The 24,905-nt window shown below is 37.2% G+C and overlaps 1 protein-coding gene across 1 annotated transcript in view; it reads left to right on the top strand.

The window, feature by feature from the left end:
* Window positions 1-9,235: 9,235 nt before the first annotated feature.
* Window positions 9,236-24,905, top strand: part of LOC102010872 (zinc finger protein 14-like) — an 18,123-nt gene continuing 2,453 nt past the window's right edge. The window contains exons 1-4 of the mRNA XM_005397067.2: window positions 9,236-9,355; window positions 22,310-22,436; window positions 22,634-22,694; window positions 24,174-24,903. Of these exons, the coding sequence (XP_005397124.1) occupies window positions 9,353-9,355; window positions 22,310-22,436; window positions 22,634-22,694; window positions 24,174-24,903 (921 nt within the window). The 5' untranslated portion in view covers window positions 9,236-9,352. The remainder of the gene's footprint in view (window positions 9,356-22,309; window positions 22,437-22,633; window positions 22,695-24,173; window positions 24,904-24,905) is intronic.

The following is a 24,905-nucleotide window of genomic DNA, read 5'->3' as shown; positions in this document are numbered from 1 at the left end:
TAATCTCATGCTGCATTGAATGTATTCATGCCTTTCAAATGTAGTCTTCTAAAATGTAAAACTAGGATTGTTTATAGGGATAGACATTTCCTTTCAGATTCAGACATCTGCCTTTATCTTGTGCTCCAGATATTTGTAATAAGAGGTTCATATCAAGCCAACATCAGGTCATCAGTGAAATGATAATTTTTTTAAAAAACTTACGTGATGTGTATACTATGTATGAGCCACTATATTTAGAGATGCTTGGATATTGAACAGCCCAAACAATGTTACAAATTTCGTCAATGACATCCTATCAAAGGGCAACAAATTATGTAAAAGTTTTTTATGTACTAGGTAGGGATGTTTGACTAAAAAGGCTATTCTGTTCCAAGAGGGAGATTTAAGTGTGTAACAAAAATGTCATCATGACAATTATGCTACACTACTGTGTATGGCTTTTGATTTCAAATTTCTCTGTAAAAGTATATAACTGTTGTCTGTTAACATTCTACAGGGATTCAACTACTAGAACATCCCTGCTTTGTAAGAAATACAAGTTCTCTGGCTATACTTTATATTTCAAAGTGCTTAATACTCAGATAAAACTTTAGTAATTAATTTCACTGCTCCCACTACAATGTAATACCATTAACCTTCTCTTCTGGATGTTCAACAACTTAGGTCTGGAGACCAAAAATTAAAAAGATAGATGGGGTAAAAGGATAGCCCTCTAAGGTCAATGAGCACCCAGAGCATAAAAGAACCTATGCTGTGACATTATTTGACTTGGTTGGGTCCCTGATCTTCTGATCAAGAAGATTGTGGGACCACAGAGAGAAGTGATTCTACACTGTATAGTGTGCCTAAGGAGAGTCACCAGGAGAGAAAAGTCTCCAAGCTTTTGCAGAAAGCAACTTTGTTAAGCAATGGCTGTGACTCATCCAGAGGACTGACAATGAGAGAACTGAGAGGCACCGTACATGGTTCTAAGGTAAATATTGAGGGGATTTAACCGACATTGATAGACAGAAAGAAGTTATAATTAGTACAGCTCTCACCTTAACTTGGTCTTGAACATCCAGCAGAAAAGTATAAACACAAGATGTATAAAACAATGACACAGTAGTACTAATTTCTCCAAAAATTGGTTTATTCTTGTGTAGAGATTACCAAACTCCAAGTGACTGTATGGATAAAACTAACAATAAATATGCTAGATTTCTTCTACCTTGATCCACCAGATCCACCTCATAAAGAGAGTTCATAGCTGGTAAACAACAAGAGGATGTCCATCTAAGGCCATTAGATTTAGTTCTCTGGAGGAGGTCCTTGACTGCAGTTTCCTTTTACCCTTTTACCCTTCTGAGTTGAAGTAGTTAATATGAAAACTGTGCCCAGTCTTCCCTAACTGTAGTTAGGGATAGCTCTTCAGAGGGAAAATATTATAGATATTAAGTTAGTTACAAGTATTACAGGCAATTAGACAGGGCAAAAATGACAACAAAATAAATAAATAAATAAAAAGGGATGGCCTAGTACAGTTAATAACTTGGGGACAAGGTTATGTTTTTATATAAACTGGTCATAAAACATTACTGTGGTTGCCATCCTGGAACATGTGGCCATAGAGAGGAGATCTTCAAACCCATGATGAAGTCTGCTATCACCAGACCCATGTTAGATTCTACAATGGACTAATTATATTAACACACTTGCATCTTTTACTTCTATTCTTAGTCTGCTACAGGGGATACCAAACCCAACAATGTTAGACCTGTCCAAGCTTAAGGCAAGTTTCAATTGCTGCAATTACAAAAACAAAAAGGAGGAATTGACTACTATGAAGCAGCTCTGAGTAGAATTTAAGTGTAACCAACTGGCTTTACATGTTTACTTGTGAGTCAGTCAAGGTCTAGGCCCCTTGTCTGGAGTTGGGCAATGGACTCATACTAAGTATAACTCTGTGAGTCGCTACTCTCAGCTGAGACCTGTAATGGCAAGTGATGCTGTAAAACCTCAAAGGAGAAGACAAAGCCACAGCTATGGACACCTGGTTCCAACTTCAATTAACTATATAAAGACTGTACCTGTAGGTATATCACTCCTGTGGTGAAGATCTTCCTGGAGATAACATAGCTCTCCTAAATTAACATCACATATTATTTGGAAAAGTCCTTGAGAGGACTGCCAAAGTCCTTAAATGATCCTGCTCATATTCCTGCATTTATTCAGTATTCTTCTCCCTTGTTTGACAACTAAATAAATATGGACTGCTCAAAGAAGATTTAGGTTTTAGCTTCCAAAGAATCTCAAATTCTGCTAGAGGGTTTTGATCTTACTGGAGCCTTAAAATCATACTACTTGACTCTTTTATTTAAGCTTTCATTGAACACCCATTTGGAAGATTGTGGGCCTGCAACAACAAAAGGATAATATTAATACATTAGTTTACAGCCTCTTTGTGGTTGTTATTCTGTTCTGTTCTTCTTTTTATCTCTTCTTTCTCTCTTTTTCTCTAGTCTTCTGCACAGGTTTTCCAAAGTTAGCATGATCCCTCTTTCAGCCTTAGTCCTAATTTCTTCCTCTTTTCTACCTCTCTCGTTTTCCCTAACTCCTTTTAAAGTTTAATCCCTGGGGGTAAAATTGAAATACTAAGGACTTATACACTGCATATCATTTTCTGGCCTGTTTTAGATTTTGTTAGATAACCACAAAGCTAGTTTATATGGTAAAAGGTGACAAATTAATAGTTACCTCAGTTTGTCATTTTCTAGGCTGAGTGTTGCTACTGTTATTGCTGATAGTACCACTTTAGCCACAGGTGACATAATTGTTCTAAACAGCTGTTCTCCCTGATATTCCAAGTCTGAGACTGACTAAGGATCATAAAAAAACACTGTGGCACATTGCCAAAGAATCAGGGGCTGGGCCAGACAGGCAGCAAATTCTCATCCCCAACTCATTGAAGATGCAGGTTCTTGTAACAGACTCAAAACACAAAAACCAGCTACACCTGGAAGATACCTCAGAGAAGTAGTCATTTCCTAAGAATTCTAAATACTAGCAAGAAAGCAATACACAATAGGCAATTTACAAGCATCACGCCAGGAATTAACTTAAAAAAAAAAAAAAAGAAAGAAAATGAAAAGATATTTAAACAAGATGCAACCCTAGACATCCAGTTCACCAAAGGCAAAAACCAAAGGGCTATGAGTTGGGACAATCTGAAAGCTACCTACTTGGCCTCTCTGAAGTGGTAACAAAAAGGAATTGAATGAGACTCCAGGAAAAAAATCAAACCAGAAATAATTTCTCAGATAACTGCAGAGATGGTGTCCACAGTGAAAACCATGCTCAGTGACTCTAGAGCATGTATAGACAAAAAAGAGGAGCTTAAGAAAATGATGGAAGCCATGAATGCTGAGCATAGGAAAGAAATGGGGCTTAAAGAAATGGAACCTGCTCTCCTAATATATGATTGAAAAATTTTCTGTGAGATTCTCAAAGTGACAGGAAAGCTACTCTTCTTATCCCTAGAGAAAGTCTGTCATGATACTTTTCACACTGCAGTGAATGAAATTCAATAGTGTACCTTTTCTGTCATCACACATGGCAGAGATATGATGGTTCCACTTGCAATATATTGGCTTTATAACAGTGCAAACTTGATACACAATCAGTAATGTTGTTGCACACATGTAATCTCAGCAAGTTGTGATACTGAGGTGGGAGCTCCAAGTTTGTGGACAGTTTGGTCCATTGAGGAAGTCCCTGTTTGAATATAGAACAAAATTGGCTGGAAGTATATCTCCACCTGTAGCTACTTGTCTAATATACACAGGGCCCTAAACCAAATCCCCACTACTTCAGAATAAAAAAATAGATTAACATTCTTTGGATAACATGCTCTGATTTTTGAATTTTATCCTTTTTGCTCACTAAATGTGGAGGAAGGCTTGAAGCCATATATAGGGCCATAGACACAGGTCTGAAAAATCTGGAGTCTGATGTTCAAGGAAGATAACAGCAACAAAAAAACCATTCCTGCTCAAGAAGGGTCAAGAATGCAAAAATTTCTCTTTCCACTGTTTTCTGATCCACCCCTTTCAATTTTCTTGGATGGTGCCAGTACTGCATATGGGAAGTTTCCCACTCAGATGAGGGACCTTCATATCAACCATCTCTGGGAAGACCTCACTGACACACCAAGAATTAAGCTTTACCAGTTTTCTTTTCATGCCTGCAGGTAGTCATAATGATGACCAAGGTAAACAATTGTGTTGGTTTGGGGGGGGTATTTTGCAAGGGGAACAATATAATACAGGACACATTTTATAAGATTATTTAGAATAGTCACCCAAAGAATGATATACAAAAGAGTGCAGGAAATCTGTCCACACACTAAGACCAAGGAAACTAGCCGAGGGCCTGGATCCAATGGAAATGTCCTGCATGAGTCCAGCTGAAGACCTAGAGCTCATAACAGTGCCTCCCACAAGTCCAACTGGAGGCCTACAGCCCATAACAATATCTCACGCAGGCCTGTTTCATGGATCTGCACAGGGAAGGCCCAAAGGTCAGTGATGGAATTGAGGAAGTCTGTTCCAGCGGGATGAAGGATCTGTGCTAGCAGGCTGAGGGATCTGCACTGGAGCCAGAAAGCGATGTACAAAGTAAGAACCAGAGCTCCCCTGAAAATTACCACAGCCATTCTCAGCAATAGTGAGGTCCCGAGCTCCTCTGATGGTGAAGACAGCTGAGTTCCCATCAGGAAAGCCAATGCAGCAAGCTTCTCCAGGAGACTGAGCAGTGCACCATCTTCCCCTCAGAGACAGGAAGTGATGCTCAGAATGAGGACCAGAGGTCCCCCAAAGTGAACTGAAGCTATTTTCAAGCCAACAAGGTCCCGAGCTCCTTGGAGGATGAAAATAGCCAGGTTCATCAGGAAAGCCAGCATGGCAAGCTCCTCCAAAAGAATCAACAGCTCCTTACAACTTCTACCCACTCCCAACAGCCTTTCTCAGTTCCCAACAACCTCACTTCTTCTCCAGTTCTGCCTCTTATTGCTGGCAGCAATCCTCAGGTGGGCCTCCCACACCCATCACCATGCTTACTCAGTTCAGCTGGGGGTTACAAGTTGACCACCAGTTGTCAATCCACTACGACAGTCACAAAAGTAAACATTAAATAGAATATCTCCTATAGTAGAGTCAATTAGCAATAAATAGCAGCTTTCTAAATAAACAAGTGTACCAAGATTTTATCACGTTTCCTTTGTTTTTGAAGAAAATGTCATAGATATGATGCTGATAAATAGTATGCAAAGCCACGAAAATTGGAGCCACAGATATGACGCCAGTGTACAGAGCCACCAATGTGGAGCACAAGCATGTGGTGGCCACAAGCATATGAATTCAATGCATGAGAAGTGAAGCGCTGGTTTCTCCTGGTACAACTCTGATTCAGTGTTGCAAGGGTACTGGGGCATCACTGTTGCCCACCTTTGTCCTGGAGGTAATGTGCAGGTCTATCAAGGTAATCATAGTCTCTCCTTATCCACAGGTTAGTTTTGTGTCATTTCTGTTTAAGCAGAATCTGAAAATATTAAATAGAATATTCCAGAAATATAATTTGACAATGTTTAAAATATGTGCCAGTCTTAGTAGCAGGATAAAAATCTCCTGTCTCTCTGCTCCATCATTCATCTCACTTCATCACATCATGTAGCTGTCGTGTGATGTCACCTCACCACAAGGTAGGTTCAGCAAAACTTGAGAGATTCAGAGGACACCATATTCAAATAAAACTGATTACACATATTGTGGTATAACTACATTTTGGTATTAAGTGTGGAGACTAGTCTCTACCTGTGCACAATTTATCAATTAAATTTTATCACAGATACATATAAAAAGAAAAGAAGCATGAGGCTTAGTATTATCCACCATTGAAGACATACAGTGGGGCTATCGAAACATATACCTCTCAGATAAGGGAGTCCTCTGTTTATTTTTCATTAATACAGGTACACCACTCTTTTTTTTATTATTATTATTATTTTTATTTTAAAGAATAAAAGAAGGATAACATAATAATAGGGGGGACTTAGCAAATTACAGACAAGATGGTAGGAAATTATCAATGGTTATCGTTTTACATATTATTATCTACAAAATAGTTTCTCAGGAAAACAAATAGACAAATAATAGTGAGTTAGAGACAAAAGAGGTAGGAGATTATCAAGAGTTGTTGTGCTATACTTTGGTATCTTCAAAGAGGCTTCTAAAGAAAATAAATAGAGCTATACATGAGTGACCTATTGAAAAATCATTAACTATTCTCAATGGTTGTTGTAGGAAACACATAATAATAAACATACATTATGAAATAGGATAGGAACATTACAAACTTTACACAGTTATGGATAGATTAGTAGGAAAATATCAATGGCTGCTGTAATACATGGTGGTATCTTCAAAGTGGTTTCTCAGGAAGACAGAGATATGCAAGAAGGATCTAATAAGTAGTTACAGCCTAAGGGTTGTCAAAGATAGCATATTACCTCCTCACCAGTGACTTCTTTCACTGAGGTATGATGGCTGGAAGGCCAGGATTGAAAAGAAGGACTGAGAGACTTGCACCTGTGACTAGCGACAGGCTGTTTTCTTGTTCCTCCGTAGTCATGATTACCCAGGACTCCTCGATGGAGATGATGGTCCGGCCAGAGGGAGAAGGCAGACCATGCCCCAAGCCCTCTCATTCCTGTTGGACCAACTGGTAGCATGGGTCTGAGCTCTGGGGCCTCCACCTCAGAGGGCAGACCGATCTCCAGTGGTCTCCTTTGCATCCAGGGCATGGCCCATGGGGCCTCTTAGGGCAGTTCCTCTTGAGGTGGCCTGGCTTTTAACAGTGGTAGCCGGTGAATGCAGTTGTAGAGTTCTTCTTGGAGCCCCGGGAATCAGACCTGGGATCTGTTTCTCTTAGTGGTGCAGCAAAAGCAGCTGCTTTCAGGTACACCACTCTTATCAGACTACCTGGAATGCAAAAAACAAGAAAAGGAACAGGAATAAGTTATCTGAGCAGAAACACATGGCTGACCAACTTGGGTAAAGTTAAGTAACATCTGCATTGCCCAAAAGGAACCACTTGTCCTCTATCAGGTCAGAATTACTATGATTCTAGAAAACCTTCTAGCTACTGTACCTCAGGGCAAAACCTTGGCTTCACATGCTTTGTCACTACTGCTCCTTTCCCCTCTTCCCCCCTGCTTTGATGGCAGGGGTGACACTGTCTCATTCCACCCTGTCTCTCCCCAGCCTGGGAGCTTCTCAACCTGTGCAGAAACTGTGCACTCTGTGGAGAGAGGGTTGCCAGGGAGCTTTGTTACAGGCTCAGCAAGAGCCTCTCATCTCTGAATTTTCTGTGAGTTCCCTGGGCTTCCCAACTTGTTTTCAGGTTTCTTGGAGGAGGCCCAGGGAAGTGCCTTGGTTGAAGTGCACAGCAGTGATCAAGGACCTTGCATCATTTGAAGACCTCCCTTTTTTGGCTCTCTCAAGATAGCCACATTCAATAAACCATCTCACATGGGGTGGGACAAGGAGAGGGGAAGTGCAATGGTGAGTTGATGTGATTTCAGAAGAAATGCCCATCTTGATCACCGGCATGGAGGTAAAGAAATGGAGAAATTTTTATGGTTGAGAAGCAGGCTGGAAGCTTTGCCCATTCAGCCAAGATACACGAGAGAGCTGCTAAGTTAGTTCTTTTTTCAATTAGGATGGATTCTGGTCCTCAGGAAACAATTGGGTGTGACATGGAGAGCAATTAGAATTCACTAGCATGGTGTAGATTTAGCATGGATGAGGCTAAATGTCCTACAAAAAAGAAGATAGCCTCCATTCCACGTGAGTAATTTCATGGTTTATTGACACAAATTATTGGCTTTTTAAAATTCTAGAGTCAGTCTTAGATTCTTTACTTCTTTCCACAGGTGAGAAGCTGCAAGCAGTTCTCTAACCACCAATTACCTGATTATCACAAAAGCTCAGAATCTTCACTCCAGAGTTTTCAAAGAACTTAGAAATTTTTGTGTCAGAATTCCTGGACTATGCTACATAATGTAACATTCTGTGTTTGTTCTTATAGGTACTTTTGGAGTTGTGGTCAACTTTCTCTAAAGCAGAAACATCCCAGTGACAGGAAATGAGAAATAATTGCAAATGTCTCAGGAGCGTCAGGAAGCAGAGCAGGGAAAGAACATAGAGGAAAGGACCACAGACCAGAAATAGCTCACAGAAATCACACAATCACACTTCTGTGACTAAAATGGACACCCCTAGAGGTGTGTTTTGCTAATATCCTACCCAACCCTTGAGGCAAGCTTTTTGAACATCAAGAGTAGCACATGGGTCCAGCTAACAATTTCCTTCTAGTGGATATTAATGTTTTACAGATCTTCAAGGCAGCAACTATATGGCATGTGGCCTTACATTCTCAAGTCCTTAGGAGTCCCTGCCTCATCACCAGGAGGTGATTGTCAGTAATGAATTTCAGTAACCATTCTCACCCTCCTGCTTGGAAATATGCTTATTTTCAGAATTGAAGTTTTCTTTCTAACCCTTAATGCAGTAGCTTACCTGTCTGAAGCAGTTGAAATGTTTGCTTTTATTTCATCCTGACTCTTTTGCAGAGTATGTCTATCATTTAAGTCCAGTTTCTTCATTTATTCTGTATAAATTCTTATGGCGTATATTCATTTTTTGAGGCTGAAATGAGTAGATTGAGACAGCACCAGAATGTCTTGGTCATGAAGCCAATTGCCTCACTCCAAGTGTTAAACCACTCGAAACATCGGGCCCTCCCTCTGTTCCATTGTGTCCTGACCTGTCCTGAACCTGTGACATTCTCTAACATCAGGAGTTTCCTCCTTGGTGTACGACTCTGGAAATGTCTGCACACGTGTGTGATCCCACTTTCAGGAGCAGCACACAGGAACAACCCACAGAATCTAGTAAGATGCTCGGGGCATCTGTGCAAAGCCCACAGCGAACTCAGGCTAGGTCAGGTGACATCTTGGAAGAGATACTGAGTCTCAAATTCACTGGGTTCCTGTCATTTGGCTTCACTCACAAGGGGATTTGTTGTCAGTCTCTGCTCTAGGGTGGGCAATGGAGCAGGAGCCAATCACCGGGACTCTACAAATTGTCCAATCAGGTGAGCCGTAGCAAGAGGGCTCTTTCCCCCGTCTTGGTGCTGAGGTCTGAGCCCTGAGCGCATCCTTAGTATCCAATGGGCTGGCGCACATTGTTCGGTGAATTTTGACAACCGGGAGCTGCGTGGGAAGCAGTCTGGGAGACCCTGAGGGCACACAATGGTAACGGTGTGGGACGGGTGCGCTGAGATGGGGTGGGAAGAGGATGAGGTCCGGATGGAAGGGCAGGAGCCAGATGTGGACTGGAGTTCCAGGGTCAGCTTCAGCAGCTCGAGTCGGAGTCCCTCCTGGTCTCGTGGACTGCTTCACTCTCTGTCCCTCCTGCCTCAGTTGCTGGAAAGCAGGCTCCTCTAGTGGGATGCTCCTGGGATCACTCTCTTTCCTGCTGCCCTAGGAGAGATTTGAGAAAATGCCATAGACGCTGATGTTTGCTGGTGCACAGTTCATGCATTTACATCGGAACTTATACCATCCACACTAACACCAGCGGTGAGCTCTGGGTCGTTTCTCTTAACTGACTAACTCTAGACTTTTTAAAATTTGATTTATAATGAAACTCAATTGCTTACTTTCGATTTTTTTTGTATTTTATGACTAATTTTACACCTTTTTTCATTTTACCAAACTCTTCTGTACATTATCTACTCATGTGTTCATATTTTCTTTACTATCCAGAAATACTGCTATTCTTCTTGCATTTTTAAGTAACCTTATTTTATAATTTTCTGGAAGCTATCTGGGTTATATCTTTATGTAAAAATCAGGTGCATAAAATGAGCAGTTTTACCGCTTTGAAGGAATGATCACTTATCTCTTCCTCTTGATTTGTACTGCAGCCCTAACGAATCGTATTAAGTAAACCAGAAATATTTTTTGAGATTTCTTATAAATTTTATGTGTCGACATGTTGTCTGAGATTGCGATTTTAATGCATAGCATGTTCCACACAATGAGAGTGGATACCTCTCCCCTTTTTGTTGCTTCTCCTGAGGGTAGTTTTTATCTAGGCTTAGTAAAAAACGTACATCAATAAAAGAATTAGAGATATAAAATATGAAGGAGAAATAAAATCTCTATTGAAAAAGAAGAGAAATAGGAAACAAAATTACTTTATTGGAAAAAGGGAGATAAGCAGATAGGGAGTCCAGAGCTGGATCTCAGGGGTCTTTGTTCTAAGCCTCCTTTATTACTTGGCAAGAAAGGGGCTCTCCCCTTTGAGAGTTGTTATAACTTGATTGGCTGTTTGGGCTCTGAGGCCCCTCGTTTGACCAATGTCCCTTTCATTGCCCATGTGTACATTCTTGGATAAGCACCTTTTTCTATCTTTGTGCTGTTCAGGTGCTTATTTTATAACATTTACAGCAAAATTACATTCAAGGCTGAGTAGAAAGGCTGTATATATATTTTAGTGTATTAATATGGTTAGTACATATATATATATATATATATATAAAATATGTATAAGTACTTATGTATATGATTACGAGAGTGTCCAGGTATTAGTGTATATTTTATATAGAGTGAGTTTTTATAATATAGCTCCCCTCCCCACTTGGTTTTTCTTGTACTTAATTGCAGTTGGAAGGAGGAAAGAATTCAGCCTTTTCAGCTCTCTGTTTTTCTTAGCTCTTTTCTTTGGTTAACTCTTTATTTGCCAGAAACCTCACTGAGGCCCTTTCTCTGCCTGTCCTCTAACTTTCCTTACATTTTCTCTCTTTATTTGAGATCTGAAAAATACAGCACTGTCGTTTGTGTTTTAGGAGGGATTTTGGAAGATCATCAAATTTATAGCTGATTAACTGGTCTTAAATGGATGATTGTATTCACGATGTAATTTGGAGAATTTGTAGTACATTACACCATCACATCCATGACTATAAATTATTCCCCATGCATTCACATCATCTCTAGACTTTCTTTTTTTTTCTTTTTTTTTTTTTCTTTCCAGTACCGGGAACAGAACTCATGACCTCGCACTCACCAGGCAGGCGCTGTGCCACTGAGCTAAATCCTCAGTCCCACACCTCTACTTTTATATTAATGTATTTTTAGTTTATTCTTTGAAGATTTTTAATGAAGTAATGTAAAATTTTATAAAGTTGGATATATAAATGCATGGTGATGTATGAGATCAGTTCTCAGTGTGAAGTCCTTACTTTCCAGTGAAAGGTGAGAGGTTATTTTCTACAGTAAAGTATTGGGGCAGACTGAATGGGAAGCACACTGGAATGAGCAGGTAGTTCTCCTCTTAAAGCGTATATTTGAAATATTTGCAAAAACTTTAAAGAAGGTCAATTTTCAAGTTAAATCCATTTTTAAATGTACTGTTTTTTAAAGTGTTAATTATATTCATGTCATAGATCTATACTTGCACTTTTTGATTCTAATAGAAAGACATGTAATTTTTAAAAAAATTTTAACTTCTAACATAGTAAAAACTGGTGGTTTAATAAATGAGCAAATGACTGGTAGGTTTCTCTGTAGTGAAATGTATACTGACTTTGAGAGCTAAACAGGAGATAGTTCTTTGTAATTTGTATTTTATTGGAAATCACTTAGCTTTATTATATTGAGATAATTTAGTGAATAGTATTACTATGAGAATTGCTATAATCTTTTCCAGTTGTTCTTGTGTTAGGTCTCCCTGTCATTGGTCTAAAATGTTACATCTCGATTATTCCTTCATGGACAGTCATTTATCTTTTTCACTTGAGTCATTATGTCATTTATTTCTATTTTCTTGCTTTATAACCCCATGTATGAAGTTTGGTTTCATGTGACTGAATAATGGGGACAGTGAATATATATGTTTTGGATTTCAGTATAATAGCTGTACAGTGTCTCCATTCTAAACCCCATCTGCTAGTTTTATGGTCTATGAGCTTTAGTTTATTAATCTTTAAATGTTTTCTTCTTTAGAGGCCTTTAAGAAACAATAGAACTTGAATTTTAGAAAATATATATATGCCAAGATTCAAATAATTAAATGAGATTTTCCTTTGCTGCTGTTTGCAATGAATTTTATAAGTTTCTGATACTGAAGCGTCCATCTCTTTAATGAACTAAATACCATTTTATTATGATTGTGTGTGTGTGTGTGCATGGTACTGTGGATTGAACCCAGGACATCATCCAGGCTAGGCCCTCATGCTATCAGTTAGCTGGTATGTTCTACTACACACTTGTGTTTGACTACATAATATATTATCTTGAATGAAAAAATCCACATGGCTAGGTAGTATATCTATAATTTCCTATTTTTATGAACAGTTATCTTGTTTTAGGTAAAGATTGCATTAATCTAATGAAATATATTGCAGAACAGTGTTACCTTTTTTGGAGGGGGATTACATACCCATGATACCATGCCTACCTGAGTATAAATTATTTTTATTATAGTACTTTTTATTGATGTAGTTTTATAATATATAATAAATACATTCTTTGTGGTAAAATGACACAAATACATATCACATCTTGACCAATATCTTAGAAGTTTCAAAGAATCCCTTGTAAATCCACTGGGAGATGAATTTATAAAAGGAAGGTTTTTTTTTTTTAATTTTAGAGAGAAAAAAAGACCAACATAATAATGAAATCAGCTCTCAATTTAGCTTATCAGGACAGTTACAATAGTTGATACATTGTGTGTTGTTGTCTTCCTAGTAGTCGTTCAGAGTAGAAGATATAGGCATGATATCTTGTCTACACAATAGTAGCACAAAACTTGCTTTTCATTGAACTAAGAGAAACTAGCTATCTTGTGTATACATATATTTTTCCCTTTTTCCGTTTCTTCCTTCCCCTTTTCCCCATCACAGTTTGTCTTTTCTTTTGTACAGTTTCTTCCCAATTCACAGTATCTGTTGTACATTTTGGATCTTACTTGTTCATTTTCTCGCACTAATGAGACAATATGATGTTTGCACATAGGGATCTGATTTATTTCACTAATGAATGTGCTCTCAAGTTGCATCCATTTACCTATAAAGGACTCCATTTTATCCTTCTTTATGGCTGAGTAGTACTCCATTATATTTTTTTAAAAACATCTTTTTTATCCATTCTTTGATTGATGGGCATTTGGGTGGTTTCCAAGATTTAGCTATGACAAATTTGATATCACTGTGGGATGATGTTTTTAATTTTTCTGGGAAGATACCCAGAAGGGGAAGAGCTGGTTCAAATGATACCTCTAATCCCAGTTTTTTAAGGAATCTTCACACTGATTTCCACAGTGGTTGTACAAGTCTGCATTCCCACTAACAGTGGAGAAGTGTTCCTTTTTCTCCACAGCCATTCCAGCATTTGTTATTGGTTAATTTTTTGATAATAGCCATTCTTTTTGGAGTAAGATGGAATCTCACTGTTGTTTTAATTTGCATCTCTCAAATGACCAGTGATGTTGAACATTTTTTCATGTATTTACTTGCCATTTATATTTCTTCATCTGAGAAGTGCATGTTCATCACAGACGCCCATTTTTGGATTGGGTTGTTGAATTTTGGGGGGGTCTGTGAATTTGATATTTTTAAATGCATTGTATGTTTTAGATAAAAGTCCTTTGTCTGTGGGACAACAGGCTATAAATTTTTTCCCACGCTGTGGTTTGGCTTTTCACTCTGTTAGTGATTTCTTTTGTTTGTTTCACTCTGTTGGTGATTTTCATTGGGATTGCCTTAAGTCTGTATAGCAGTTTTGGGAGTATGGCCATTTTCACTATGTTGGTTTTCCTATCCAAGAGCAAGGGATATCTTTCCACTTTTTTATATTCTTTTCAGTCTCCTTTTTTAGGGTACTGTAATTTTCACTGTACAGATCTTTTACATCCTTTGTTAGATTGATTCCTAAGTTTTTCATTTTTTTCTTTAGTGATATTGTGAAGGGTATGCTTTCCCTAATTTCTCTGAGTTTGTAGTTTGTGTACAGGAATGCTGTTGACTTTTGAGTGTTAACTTTGTATCCCACTACACCACCAAACTTGGATATTAAATCTGGGAGTCCTTCTGTGAAGTTTTTGGGGTCTTCTATGTAGAGTATCATGTCATCAGCAAATAATGATAATTTAACTTCTTCCTATCCTTATTCCTTTTATTTCTGTCTTGTCTAATTGCTCTGGCTAGTAGTTTTTCAGAGTAGAAGATACAGGCATATCTTGTCTACACAATATTAGCTCAAAACTTTCTTTTCAATGAACTAAGAGAAACTAGCTATATTGAATAGGAATTGTAATAATGGACATCTTTGTCGTGTTCCTGATGTCAGAGTGAAAACTTTCAGTTTCTGACCATTTAATATGATATTAGCTGTTGGTTTGTCATAAATGGCTTTTATCAGGTTGAAGTAAAGATCATCTATTCCAATTTTCTGTAGGGTTTTTATCATGAATGAAAGTTGGACTTTATCAAAAGCCTTTTCTGCATCTGTTGGGAAGATCATGTTGTTTTTGTATTTGGTTCTGGTATTATGGTGTATTACATTTATTGACTTTCATATGTTGATCCATACCTGCATCCCTGGTATGAATCTTACTTGGTCATGATGTATAATCTTCCTAATGACTTGTTGCATTCTGTTTGCCAGTATCTTGTTAAGGATTTTTGCATCTATGTTCACTAGGGAGATTGGCCTGTAGTTTTTTGTTTGTTTATTTTTTGTTTTTATTTTTGGTTGTGTTCTTCTCTAGTTTTGAAATCAGGGTAATACTTGCTTCTAGGAATGACTTTGGAAGTAGTGCTTTCCTTTCAATTTTCTTAAAGAGTTTCAGCTTTAGTGGCATTAGTTTTTGTCTAAATTTCTTGTAGAATTCAACAATGAAACCTTCCATGCCTGGGCTTTTCTTTGTTGGTAAATTTTTTAATTACATTTTCAATTTCATTACTGATATTGGGTTATTTAGAATTTTTATATCTTCTTGATTTAGTTTTGGTAATTCATTTGTGTCTAGGATTCTGTCCATTTCTTCTCTCTTTTCCATCTCATTAAAATATAGGTTCTCATAGTAGGTGTTGATGTTCTCCTGGATTTCTGTGGGACCCATTATGATTTCCCCCTTTTCATTCCTAATTGCTTGAATTTTTTTTCTCTCTTTTTGATGACATTGGCTAATGTTTTATCAATTTTATTTATTCTTTCAAAGAACCAACTTTTTGATTCATTATATTGTTTTCTTAGTCTCTAATGCATTAAATTCTGCTCTTATCTTTATAATTTCCTCTTTCATATGGGCTTTGGGTTTTATTTTCTCTTTTTCTAGAAGTTTGAGGCTCAACATTAGGTTATTTGAGCTCATTCTGTTTTCCTGATGTGTGAGTTCATTGCTATAAATTTCCCTCTTAGGACTGCTTTCACTGCATCCCATAAGTTTCAGTATGTAGTATTCACATTATTGTTTAAGTGTATATAGTATTTAATTTTATATCTGATTTCCTCTGTGACCCACTGGTTGCTCAGAAGGGTGTTGTTTAATTTCTATGTGTTAGTGTAGTTTTTGTGATTTCCTTTGTCCTTGATTTCCAGTTTCATTGCGCTGTGGCCAGATAGTATGCATGGGATGATTTCAATTCCTCTATATTTACTTAAACATGCTTTGTCTGCTAATATATGATCCATTTTGTAGAATATCCCCTGTGCAGCTGAAAAGAATGTGTGTTGTGGTGTTTGGCATGGAACATTGTGTAGACTTCTACCAAGACTATTTGTTCACAGGCTTGGTTTACTTCTAATATTCCTTTTTTATTATTTTTAAAAAAGAACAAAGACAAAGATGTAAACAAAACAACATAGAAACAAGAAAAACGATAAAGAATTTCATAACAAGGTGACAAGAAATTAACAATGGTTGTTGTATTAGATATTGTTATCTTCAAAGTGGTTACTCAGATAACCAGATTTAGGCATGTAAGATTTTTCAAATGATCAAATATTAACTATTCCTTTCAATAAACTAATAGAAATTAGTAGTACAAATCTTAGCTATCTTGTGATTATATATATTTTTATATATATATATATATATTCCCTTCCTTCTTTCTTTTTTTCTCTTTTCCCTTTGCCCAGTTATTCTTTCCTTTTGAGCAGTTTCTTTCCCTTTCACAAAATCTATTGTACCTTTCTGGTTTTCTTTAGTCTTTCAGGTTCTTACACTAGGGAGACAGTACAGTGTTTACACATGCAGATCTGCTTTATTTCACTTATGAGTATTGTCTCTAGTTGCATCTATTTACCTATAAAAACCTCAAGTTTATCTTTTCTATAGCTGAATAATACTCCACTGTGTACAAATACCACATCTGTTTATTCATTCCTCAGTTGATGGGCATTTGGGTTGTCTCCAAGATTTAGCTATGACAAATTGTGCTGCCATAAACATGTGTACACATATATTGCTGTGATATGATTTTTTTGTTTTTTGTTTTTGTTTTTTTTTTTTGTTTTTCTCTGGTACCGGGAACCGAACTCATGACCTTGCGCTTGTCAGGCAGGCACTTTGCCGCTGAGCTAAATCCCCAGCCCTTGATATGATGTTTTTAATTCTTTTGGAAAAATACCCAGAAGGGGAATAGCTGGGTTAAGTGAGACTTCCAATTCTAGTTTTGTGAGGCACCTGCACACTGATTTCCACAGTGGTTTCACCAATGTACACTCCCGCAGGCGGTGCTGAAGGGTTCCTTTTTCCCGCACAGCCCTGCCAGCATTTGTTATTGGTTGATTTCTTAATGATAGCCATTCTTTCTGGGGTGAGATGGAATCTCAATGTTGTTTCAATTTGCATTTCCAAAATGACCAATGATGTTGAACTTTTTAAATATATTTATTCACCATTTGTATTTCTTTGTCTGAGACATGTGTATTCATCTCAGAAGCCCATTTATATACTGGGTCTTTGAATTTTGTGCATATAGTTTTTTAAATTCTTTATGTGTAATAGATAGAAGTCCTTTGTCTGAGGGACAGTTGGCTAAAATTTTTTCACAATTAGTGGGGTGTCTTTTTACTGTGTTGGTGATTTTTTTCTGATGGGCAAAAACTTTTCAGTAAGATGAGATCCTAGTTGTTAATTCTTTGAAGTATTTCCTGTGGAGTTTGGTTTTTGTTCATGAACTCTTTGTCTACCTCTTACCTACTTTCTCTTTCAGTAGATTTAGTGTTTCCGTTTTGATATTTAGATATTTGATCGATTTTGACTTTAGTGCATGGTGATAGACATGGATCTGGTTTTAGTCTTCAGCATGTGGAAAGCCAGTTTTTCCAGTGCCATTTATTAACAAGGCTATCTTTCTTCCAGTGAACATGTTTGGCACATTTGTCAAAAATAAGATGACTGAGTGTGTTTGTCATTATGTTTGCCATTATGTTTGAGTCTTCTAAACTATTCCATTGATCTTCAGGTCTGTTTTGTGCCAGTACCATGCTGATTTTATCACAGTAGCTTTATAGTATAATTTCAAGTCAGGGATTGTGATTCCTCCTGCCTTTCCTTTGTTTCCCAGGATTGCTTTTGCTATTCAAGGTCTCTACTGGTTCCAGATGAATTTTAGGAATGTTTTCTCTAGGTCTGTGAGGTATACTAATGGTATTTTAATTGGGATTGCATTGAATCTGTACAATAATTTTAGGAGTATGGCCATTTTCACAATGTTAATTCTTCCTATCCATGAGCAAGGGACATTTTTCCATTTTCTGAAATTGTCTTCGATCTCTTTTTTCAGAGTACTGGAATTTTCACTGTATAGATCTTTTACTTCTTTTGTTAGATTGATTCTTAAGTATTTCATTTTTTAGATGCTATTATGAAAGGTTTGGTTTCCCTAATTTCTCTTGCAGTGTGTTTGTTGTTTGTGTACAAGAATGCTATTAATTTTTGAGTGTTGACTTTGTATCTAGCTATGCTACTGAATTTAGTTATTAAATCCATGAGGCTTTTGGTGGAGTTTTTGGGGTCTTCTATGTAGAGTATCATGTCACATGCCAATAGTGATAATTTCATTTTTTCCTTGCATATCTTTATTCCTTTTATTTCTCTCTCTTGTCTAATTGCTCTGGTTAATGTTTCCAGAACTATGTTGAAAAGGAGTGGTGATAGTGGACATCCCTGTCTTGTTCCTGATTTTAGAGTGAAAGCTTTCAGTTTTTGTCCATTTAGTATGATGTTGGCTGTTAGTTTGTGATAGATGGCTTTTATCAGATTGAGGTAAAGTCTGTCTATTCTGATTTTCTGTAGGACTTTTATCATGAATAAGTGCTGGACTTTATCAGAAACTTTTTCTGCATCTATTGAGATGATCATGTGATTTTATCTTTGGCTCTGTTGATATGGTATATTATATTTATTGATTTGCATATGTTGAACCTTCCCTGAATTCCTGGCATGAATTCCACCTGGTCATGGTGTATGGTCTTCTTGATGACTCATTGCATTCTGTTTGTTAGTATCTTACTGAGGATTTTTGCATCTATGTTCATTAGGAAGATTGGCCTGTGGCTCTCTTGTTTGGTTGGGACTTTCTCTGGATTTTGTATTGGGGTAATACTTTCCTCCAGGAATGAGTTAGGGAAGATTGCTTCCCTTTCAATTTCATTAAAGAATTTGAGGAGTATTGGTATTAAATCTTCTCCTAATTGGTTGCAGAATATAGTCATGAATCCATCAGGACCTGGGCTTTTCTTTTTTGGTAAGGTTTTCATGACATTTTTGATTTCATTAATTAATATTGGGTTATTCAGAATTTTTATATCTTCTTGATTCAACCTTGGTAATTTGTGCATATCTAGGAATCTGTGCATTTCTTCTATGTTTACCATCCTCTCAGAGGAAGATGTTCAAAGTAGGCATTGATGATCTTCTGAATTTCTACAGCATCTGTAATAATTTTACCCTTTTCTTTCCTCAGTGCCTAGGTTTGAGTTTTATTTTTTTCTGTTTTGGTAACATTGGCTAGAGATTTATCAGTATAATTTATTCTTTCATATAACCAACTCTTCAATTTATTAATCCTTTGTATTGTTTTGTCTCAATTGCATTAATTTCTGCTCTAATCCTTACAATTTTCTATATTGGATGGGGTTTGGTCTTGAATTGCTCTTCTTTTTTAAAAGATTAAGGTGCAGAATTAGGGGTTTTTTTTTGTGCTTATTCTGTTTTGCTGATATGAGAAATTGCCACTATTAATTTCTCTCTTAGGACTGCTCTTGTTGCAACTCATAGGTTCTGGTATGCTGCAGTTGCATTTTTGCTTAGTAGATACTGCTTAATTTCTTCTTTAATTTCCTCTGTGACCCATTGGTTTCAGAGGGTATTATTTAATTTCCATATGTTTGTGGAGATTTTGTGATTTCTTTTGCCATTAATTTCCAATTTCATTACACTATGATTAGATAATATGATGACATAATTTCAATTGTTTTGCATTTACTTAGTCATGTTCTATGGGCTAGTATATGGTCTATTTTAGAGAATGTCCCATATGCAGCTGTGAAGAATGTGTATTCTGATGTTGGGTGGAATACTTTGTAAATGGAGTTTAACTATGTGTCAGAATCTGTTCACATGTTTGGAAAATTTTCTGCTGTTACTTCTGCAAATAGTCTTTTTTATGTCATTTATGTTGTCCTCCTTTTTCATTTGACATCTTTCTATCTTATACTGTTTTTCTTTGCATCATCTTACAACCATTGAATTGTTATTTCCCGATCCTTTGTTATTTTTAAGAGGTCTTTCCTTTTGTGATTGTTAGCTGCTATTGTGTTTCAAGATCTGAAAGTCTGTGTTTAGTTTCTTTCAAGTAATTTTGTCAGCTTTCAGTCAAATTTTTAATTTCCTGCATGTCTATTTGAATCTGTTTCATGCATTCTATGTCTTTCCTATATTGATTATTCAGTTTCCCTCCTTTTCCCATGATCATGTATTTTTTAAAATCTATCTCTGCTGTAGATCTGCTCAGTAATTCCTCTATGAATGTTGACATTTCTTTTTTTACCTGAGAGTTTATTTCTGATCTGATTTCCTCTATAGCCTCATGGATTTGTTTCTTCCCTTCTGTTGTTATCATTTCAGAAATTTCAGATGTGTGTCTTCCATTTTCTTTCATCTCATTATCTCTTGGACTTGTGCTTGGTGGGCTGGAGGTCTGAAGTTGCATCTTGCTTCTGTCTTGTGATTTTTTATTTCAATAATTTTTATTTTGTTTTATGTTTTGATCTTTGTAAGTTTTTGTGGTAGGTAGGTATATCACTGATATGAAGTCCTCTATAGGAACAGTCTTTTCCTTGGGGATGTCTTCTGTGTGTAAGAAGTTCCTGTCTTATATCTGTTCCTGGATCCTATCATCCCAGTTAATTAAGAGTGAGATGTTGGTATCTGGCTCAGTCCCCAGTATTTTGGTGTTCAACTGTGGTGAGGTTATTACCCCATGGCTTCAGAGTATTGTTACAGAAGGGAGAACAACTGACTACAACAGGTATGACATCCTAGCTAAAGTAATATAATTAGCAGTAACAATAGCATCAAGCACAGTTTAGAAACTGACCTGTAGTAGCTATTAATTTTGTTCCTTAAACCATAGGAGTTAGGGACCAGGGATATAGCTCAGTGGCATAAGCACCTGCCTGGCAAGCACAAGGTCCAGAGTTTGATTCCCAGTACCAAAAAAAACCAAAAACCAAAAAAAAAACCAAAAAAAAAAACCAAAAAAAAAAAAAAACCATAGGAGCAAAACCTACAGTTATATAACAGAACCAATCATAAATTAGGAGCTTATATGCAAAGTGTTTTGCCCTTGGTAGAGTGGTTTTACCCTGTGCTGGGGAGTTTTGTGAAGAATACTAGATAAAACAAGAATAACTGAAAAGAAAGTAGAAGCAAGGCTGGAGGATAGAGGATAATCATGCAAACTTTGGGAAACTAGAGGAGAGGGCAGAAAAGAAAGAATAAAGGAATAAGCAAGGGATTTTCTGAAGCTGGTTCCTGGGTTTGGGGGATGGGATTCATTTTCTGTGGTTGGAGTTCTCCCCCAGCCATTTAGAAAAGAGAGAGAGAGAAAAAAGAGAGAGCAAGAGAGAACAGAAGATGAAAGAAAAACAGAAGAAACCAAAAATAAAAGTGAAGAGGGATGGCCCTATCCTCCTGCTTCTGTTCTGTGTGTCTTTGTTCCCAAGCACAATGCTGGTTCACCTAACTTACCACCTGTTGGCTCATGTTGTTATTGTTGCTTTAGACTTTCCACACTACTAGTCCCCCTTGTGCATCCTGTGTGCCCTAGCTGAGACCCTATTGTGTCACTGGCATTCCCTTTGGTCTCTGGGCCTTCCCAAGCAGTTCACCCTGGTCATGGCAGCAGCAAAGGAGCAGCAGTTCTCTGGGCCAGTGAAGTTCTCCTGGATCCTGGCAGCAGAGATGGTAATGGGAGAGGCTGCTCTCCTCCATGCTGTTCACCACAGTTCTTGAGATGGAGAACAAGTATATATATTTTTTTAACAAATCAAAGGAATCATTTGTGACACAAATTTTTGAAGTTTTCTTTTCTTGCAAGGAGTTTGAGCAGGGTATTCAGATTAGTCTTGAACTTGCTATGTAACCAAGGCTGGTCTTGAACTCATGGAAGTCCTCCTGCCTCAGCCTCCTGAGAACTGGCATTGCAGACATGCACCAACACATCTGGCTATCAATTCAACTTTTTCTTATGGTTTGTGTCTGGATGTTCCCCCAAAACCTCATGTAGTCATGTGCCAGGCTTTTAGAGTTTTTGATTGATCCATGATCCAATGCTGGGATTATGGGTGTGAGTGCTACACCCACCCTGGGGTGGATAGTTTGCATATGTAAGGGAGAGAGTGCTTGCTGCCACTCCTCCCCTTTTGCTCTTGTTGCTTTTGCTATCTTCTGCTGCCATGAATGGTTGCCCTCTGCATGTGCCACCCTGCCTTGGAGCCAGCCGAATATGGCCTGAAACCTCCACAGACTGTGAGCTAAATAAACCTTTCCTTCCTTAATTCTGGGTATCAGGTATTTTGTGTCAGCAAAGAAAGAAAAGTAGCCAAGATACTATTTATGAGAGGAGTTGAGATATCCCAGGCTGTCTCAACCTTCCTTCAAGAAATATATATGTGATCATTTAGGAGGCAGTGACCTTTGAGGATGTGGCTGTGAACTTCACCATGGAGGAGTGGGCTTTCCTGAATCCATCCCAAAAGAAGCTCTACAGAGAAGTGATGGGGGAAAACTTCAGGAACATGGCTGCTATAGGTAAGGATGACATCACGTTCTCATTTACACAATCAGAGAATATTGTTTGTTGCACACCCATGCAGTTTCATTAAGTAAATATGAAAACTTTGAAGAATACCTCAGCCTAATTACATTACACCATGAATCTAACTGGAATCTATTTATTTTTATGTAATAATATAGTGATGCCTTGTATTTCTCTTTGTACATTACAGGAAGAGCTTTGGATAACCAGGAAGTAGAAGAACAGTACAAAACTTACTGGAGAAATCTAAGGTAATTTGCATTCAAAGCAAAATGAACGTTCTACAAGAGTCAGTGTGTGAGAAGAAATATGACAACCAAGAAAACGAGGCCATGTTCAAATTTATTTAATCTTACAAATATTCCCCAAAGTTGTATACAGCTTGAGTATATATAATCTGAGAACTGAATACAGATATATTCCATCATAGAAAACTGAGTTAATAGTGATATCATGCCACAAGTGACACTATCTGATATATAAATATAAAAAATTCTTTCATGAGTAACATCTTAAAAATTTATGAAATTGCACTTAGACATTGTGTATAGGTGTATATGAAAAGAATAAATTTTGAGTTTTGACAGGAACCCATCTTCACTATAACTATTTATGTATACATATGAATATGAGACATTCAGTGTCTAAATGTAATAACCTTGAAGTAGTATTTGAAGTGCAAATGAATGCTAGAATTGTCATAATAGGTGTTTTTAAGCCATCCTCTAGGAATTGAGTCCTTTCATATGTTAAAATTCTAAGAAGTCACCCTCCAACACTTGATGGGAGCATTAAGTACAGTCACTGAGATAATCAGTAAACGGGTATCTTAAAAAGTGAAAATAGAAATTCACTTGATCTGGGCATATTTCTCCTGGGTATATTCTCAAAACAGTTAAAATCATCATATTATATAGATACATGCATACCTGTTCTTAAAGAAAGAAAATTTATAACAGTTAAACCCTGGAATTAGCCTAGATATCCATCTTTGAATGTATGGATGAAGAAAATTTTTGATAGGCTCAGCGTGATCATGCATTCTTGTAAAACCAGCATTCTTGGGAGCAGGTTCAGCAGGATGGCAAGTTGAAGCTCAACCAAGCAACTTAATCATCAGTGATTATCTGTCTCAAAATGAGAAATAAAAAAACTAGAGATGCAATTCAGTGCTAAGACCTGTGTTTAATTATCAGCACTGAAAAGAAAACAAGATGTTCTATGCAGTCAGCCATAAAGATGACTATCGTGTCATTTATTAAAAGAAATGGGTGGGTCTTCATCCCATGTTAAGTGCAATAAGTCAGACACAGAATGAGAAATGTCACATGGTTTCTCATATTAGAAACCAAAAGTATAAAATATAAACTAGGAAATAAAATAAAGGAAAAGTGATAGAAAAAGTAATTTTTTTACATTTTTGAGATAGAAAAGATGAATGGAGTGAGGAGAGAAGGGAGAGAGTGATGTGAAAAGGTATGAGAAACGGTCAGTGTGTGATACACATAGGTACCAGTTGTCCATAATGAAACTAAGCCTTAAGTAATGGAAAATATACCAATTTTAAAATTTTCAAATGAATACTACTCTTTTGTTAATGGCTATTTTGAAAGTATCTTCTGGGGTATTCAGTTAATTCATTGTGAAAATTTCTTAGCAGGCATCAAAACAGAATTTGTTCTATTAAATCATTAATGTGAAGACCTGTTGTATTGTGATTTTCTTTATAGAAATGAAGAGGTAAAGAAATGCTACCAATATAAAGCTTGTAATCAATATGAAGAAATACTCCTTTGGACTGCAGATGCTGATTTGGACATGAAAAAAGCTGGTTTAAATACAGCTGAAGGCTTTGCTTGTAAAAAACCTCTGATTGGGTATTTGTCACTAAATGTGCCCATCATAGCTCACACTGCACTGAAGCCATGTGAATATTTGAGATCTGAAAAGAAGCTATATAAATGTAATGAAAATGGAAGAACCCATAGTACTTTCCAGTCCTTTCAGAAGTGTTCATGGGAAAAGGCCATAGAGAAACCCTATGAATGTGGTCAACATAGGAAATCCTACTCTGATCTAAGTGAGCGAATTCCCCTTAGAGAGAAGACTTTTGTACATAAGAAAACTTTGGAAGACTCCACCACACACAATGATGCTCAGATCCATGGGAGAAATCACAGTGGGGAGAACCTCCATGTATGTAAGCATTGTGGGAAAGCATTAAGTACACAAAGTCATTGCCAAGTACATGAAAGAATTCACACTGGTGAGAAGCCTTTTGTGTGTAAGCAGTGTGGTAAAACTCTCAGTACACATCATGTTTGTAAAAGACATGAAACAAGTCACATGCGGGAGAAACCCTATGTATGTAAACAATGTGGGAAAGCATTTAGTACACACAGTTATTGCCAAATACATGAAAGAGCTCACATTGGGGAGAAACCCTATGTGTGTAAACAATG

Source organism: Chinchilla lanigera, unplaced genomic scaffold (genome assembly GCF_000276665.1).
Source record: "Chinchilla lanigera isolate Chin_1 unplaced genomic scaffold, ChiLan1.0 scaffold00056, whole genome shotgun sequence".
NCBI lineage: Eukaryota > Metazoa > Chordata > Mammalia > Rodentia > Chinchillidae > Chinchilla > Chinchilla lanigera.
The sequence above is the reverse complement of the archived record's forward strand: the minus strand, read 5'-3'. Positions and strand labels throughout refer to the sequence as shown.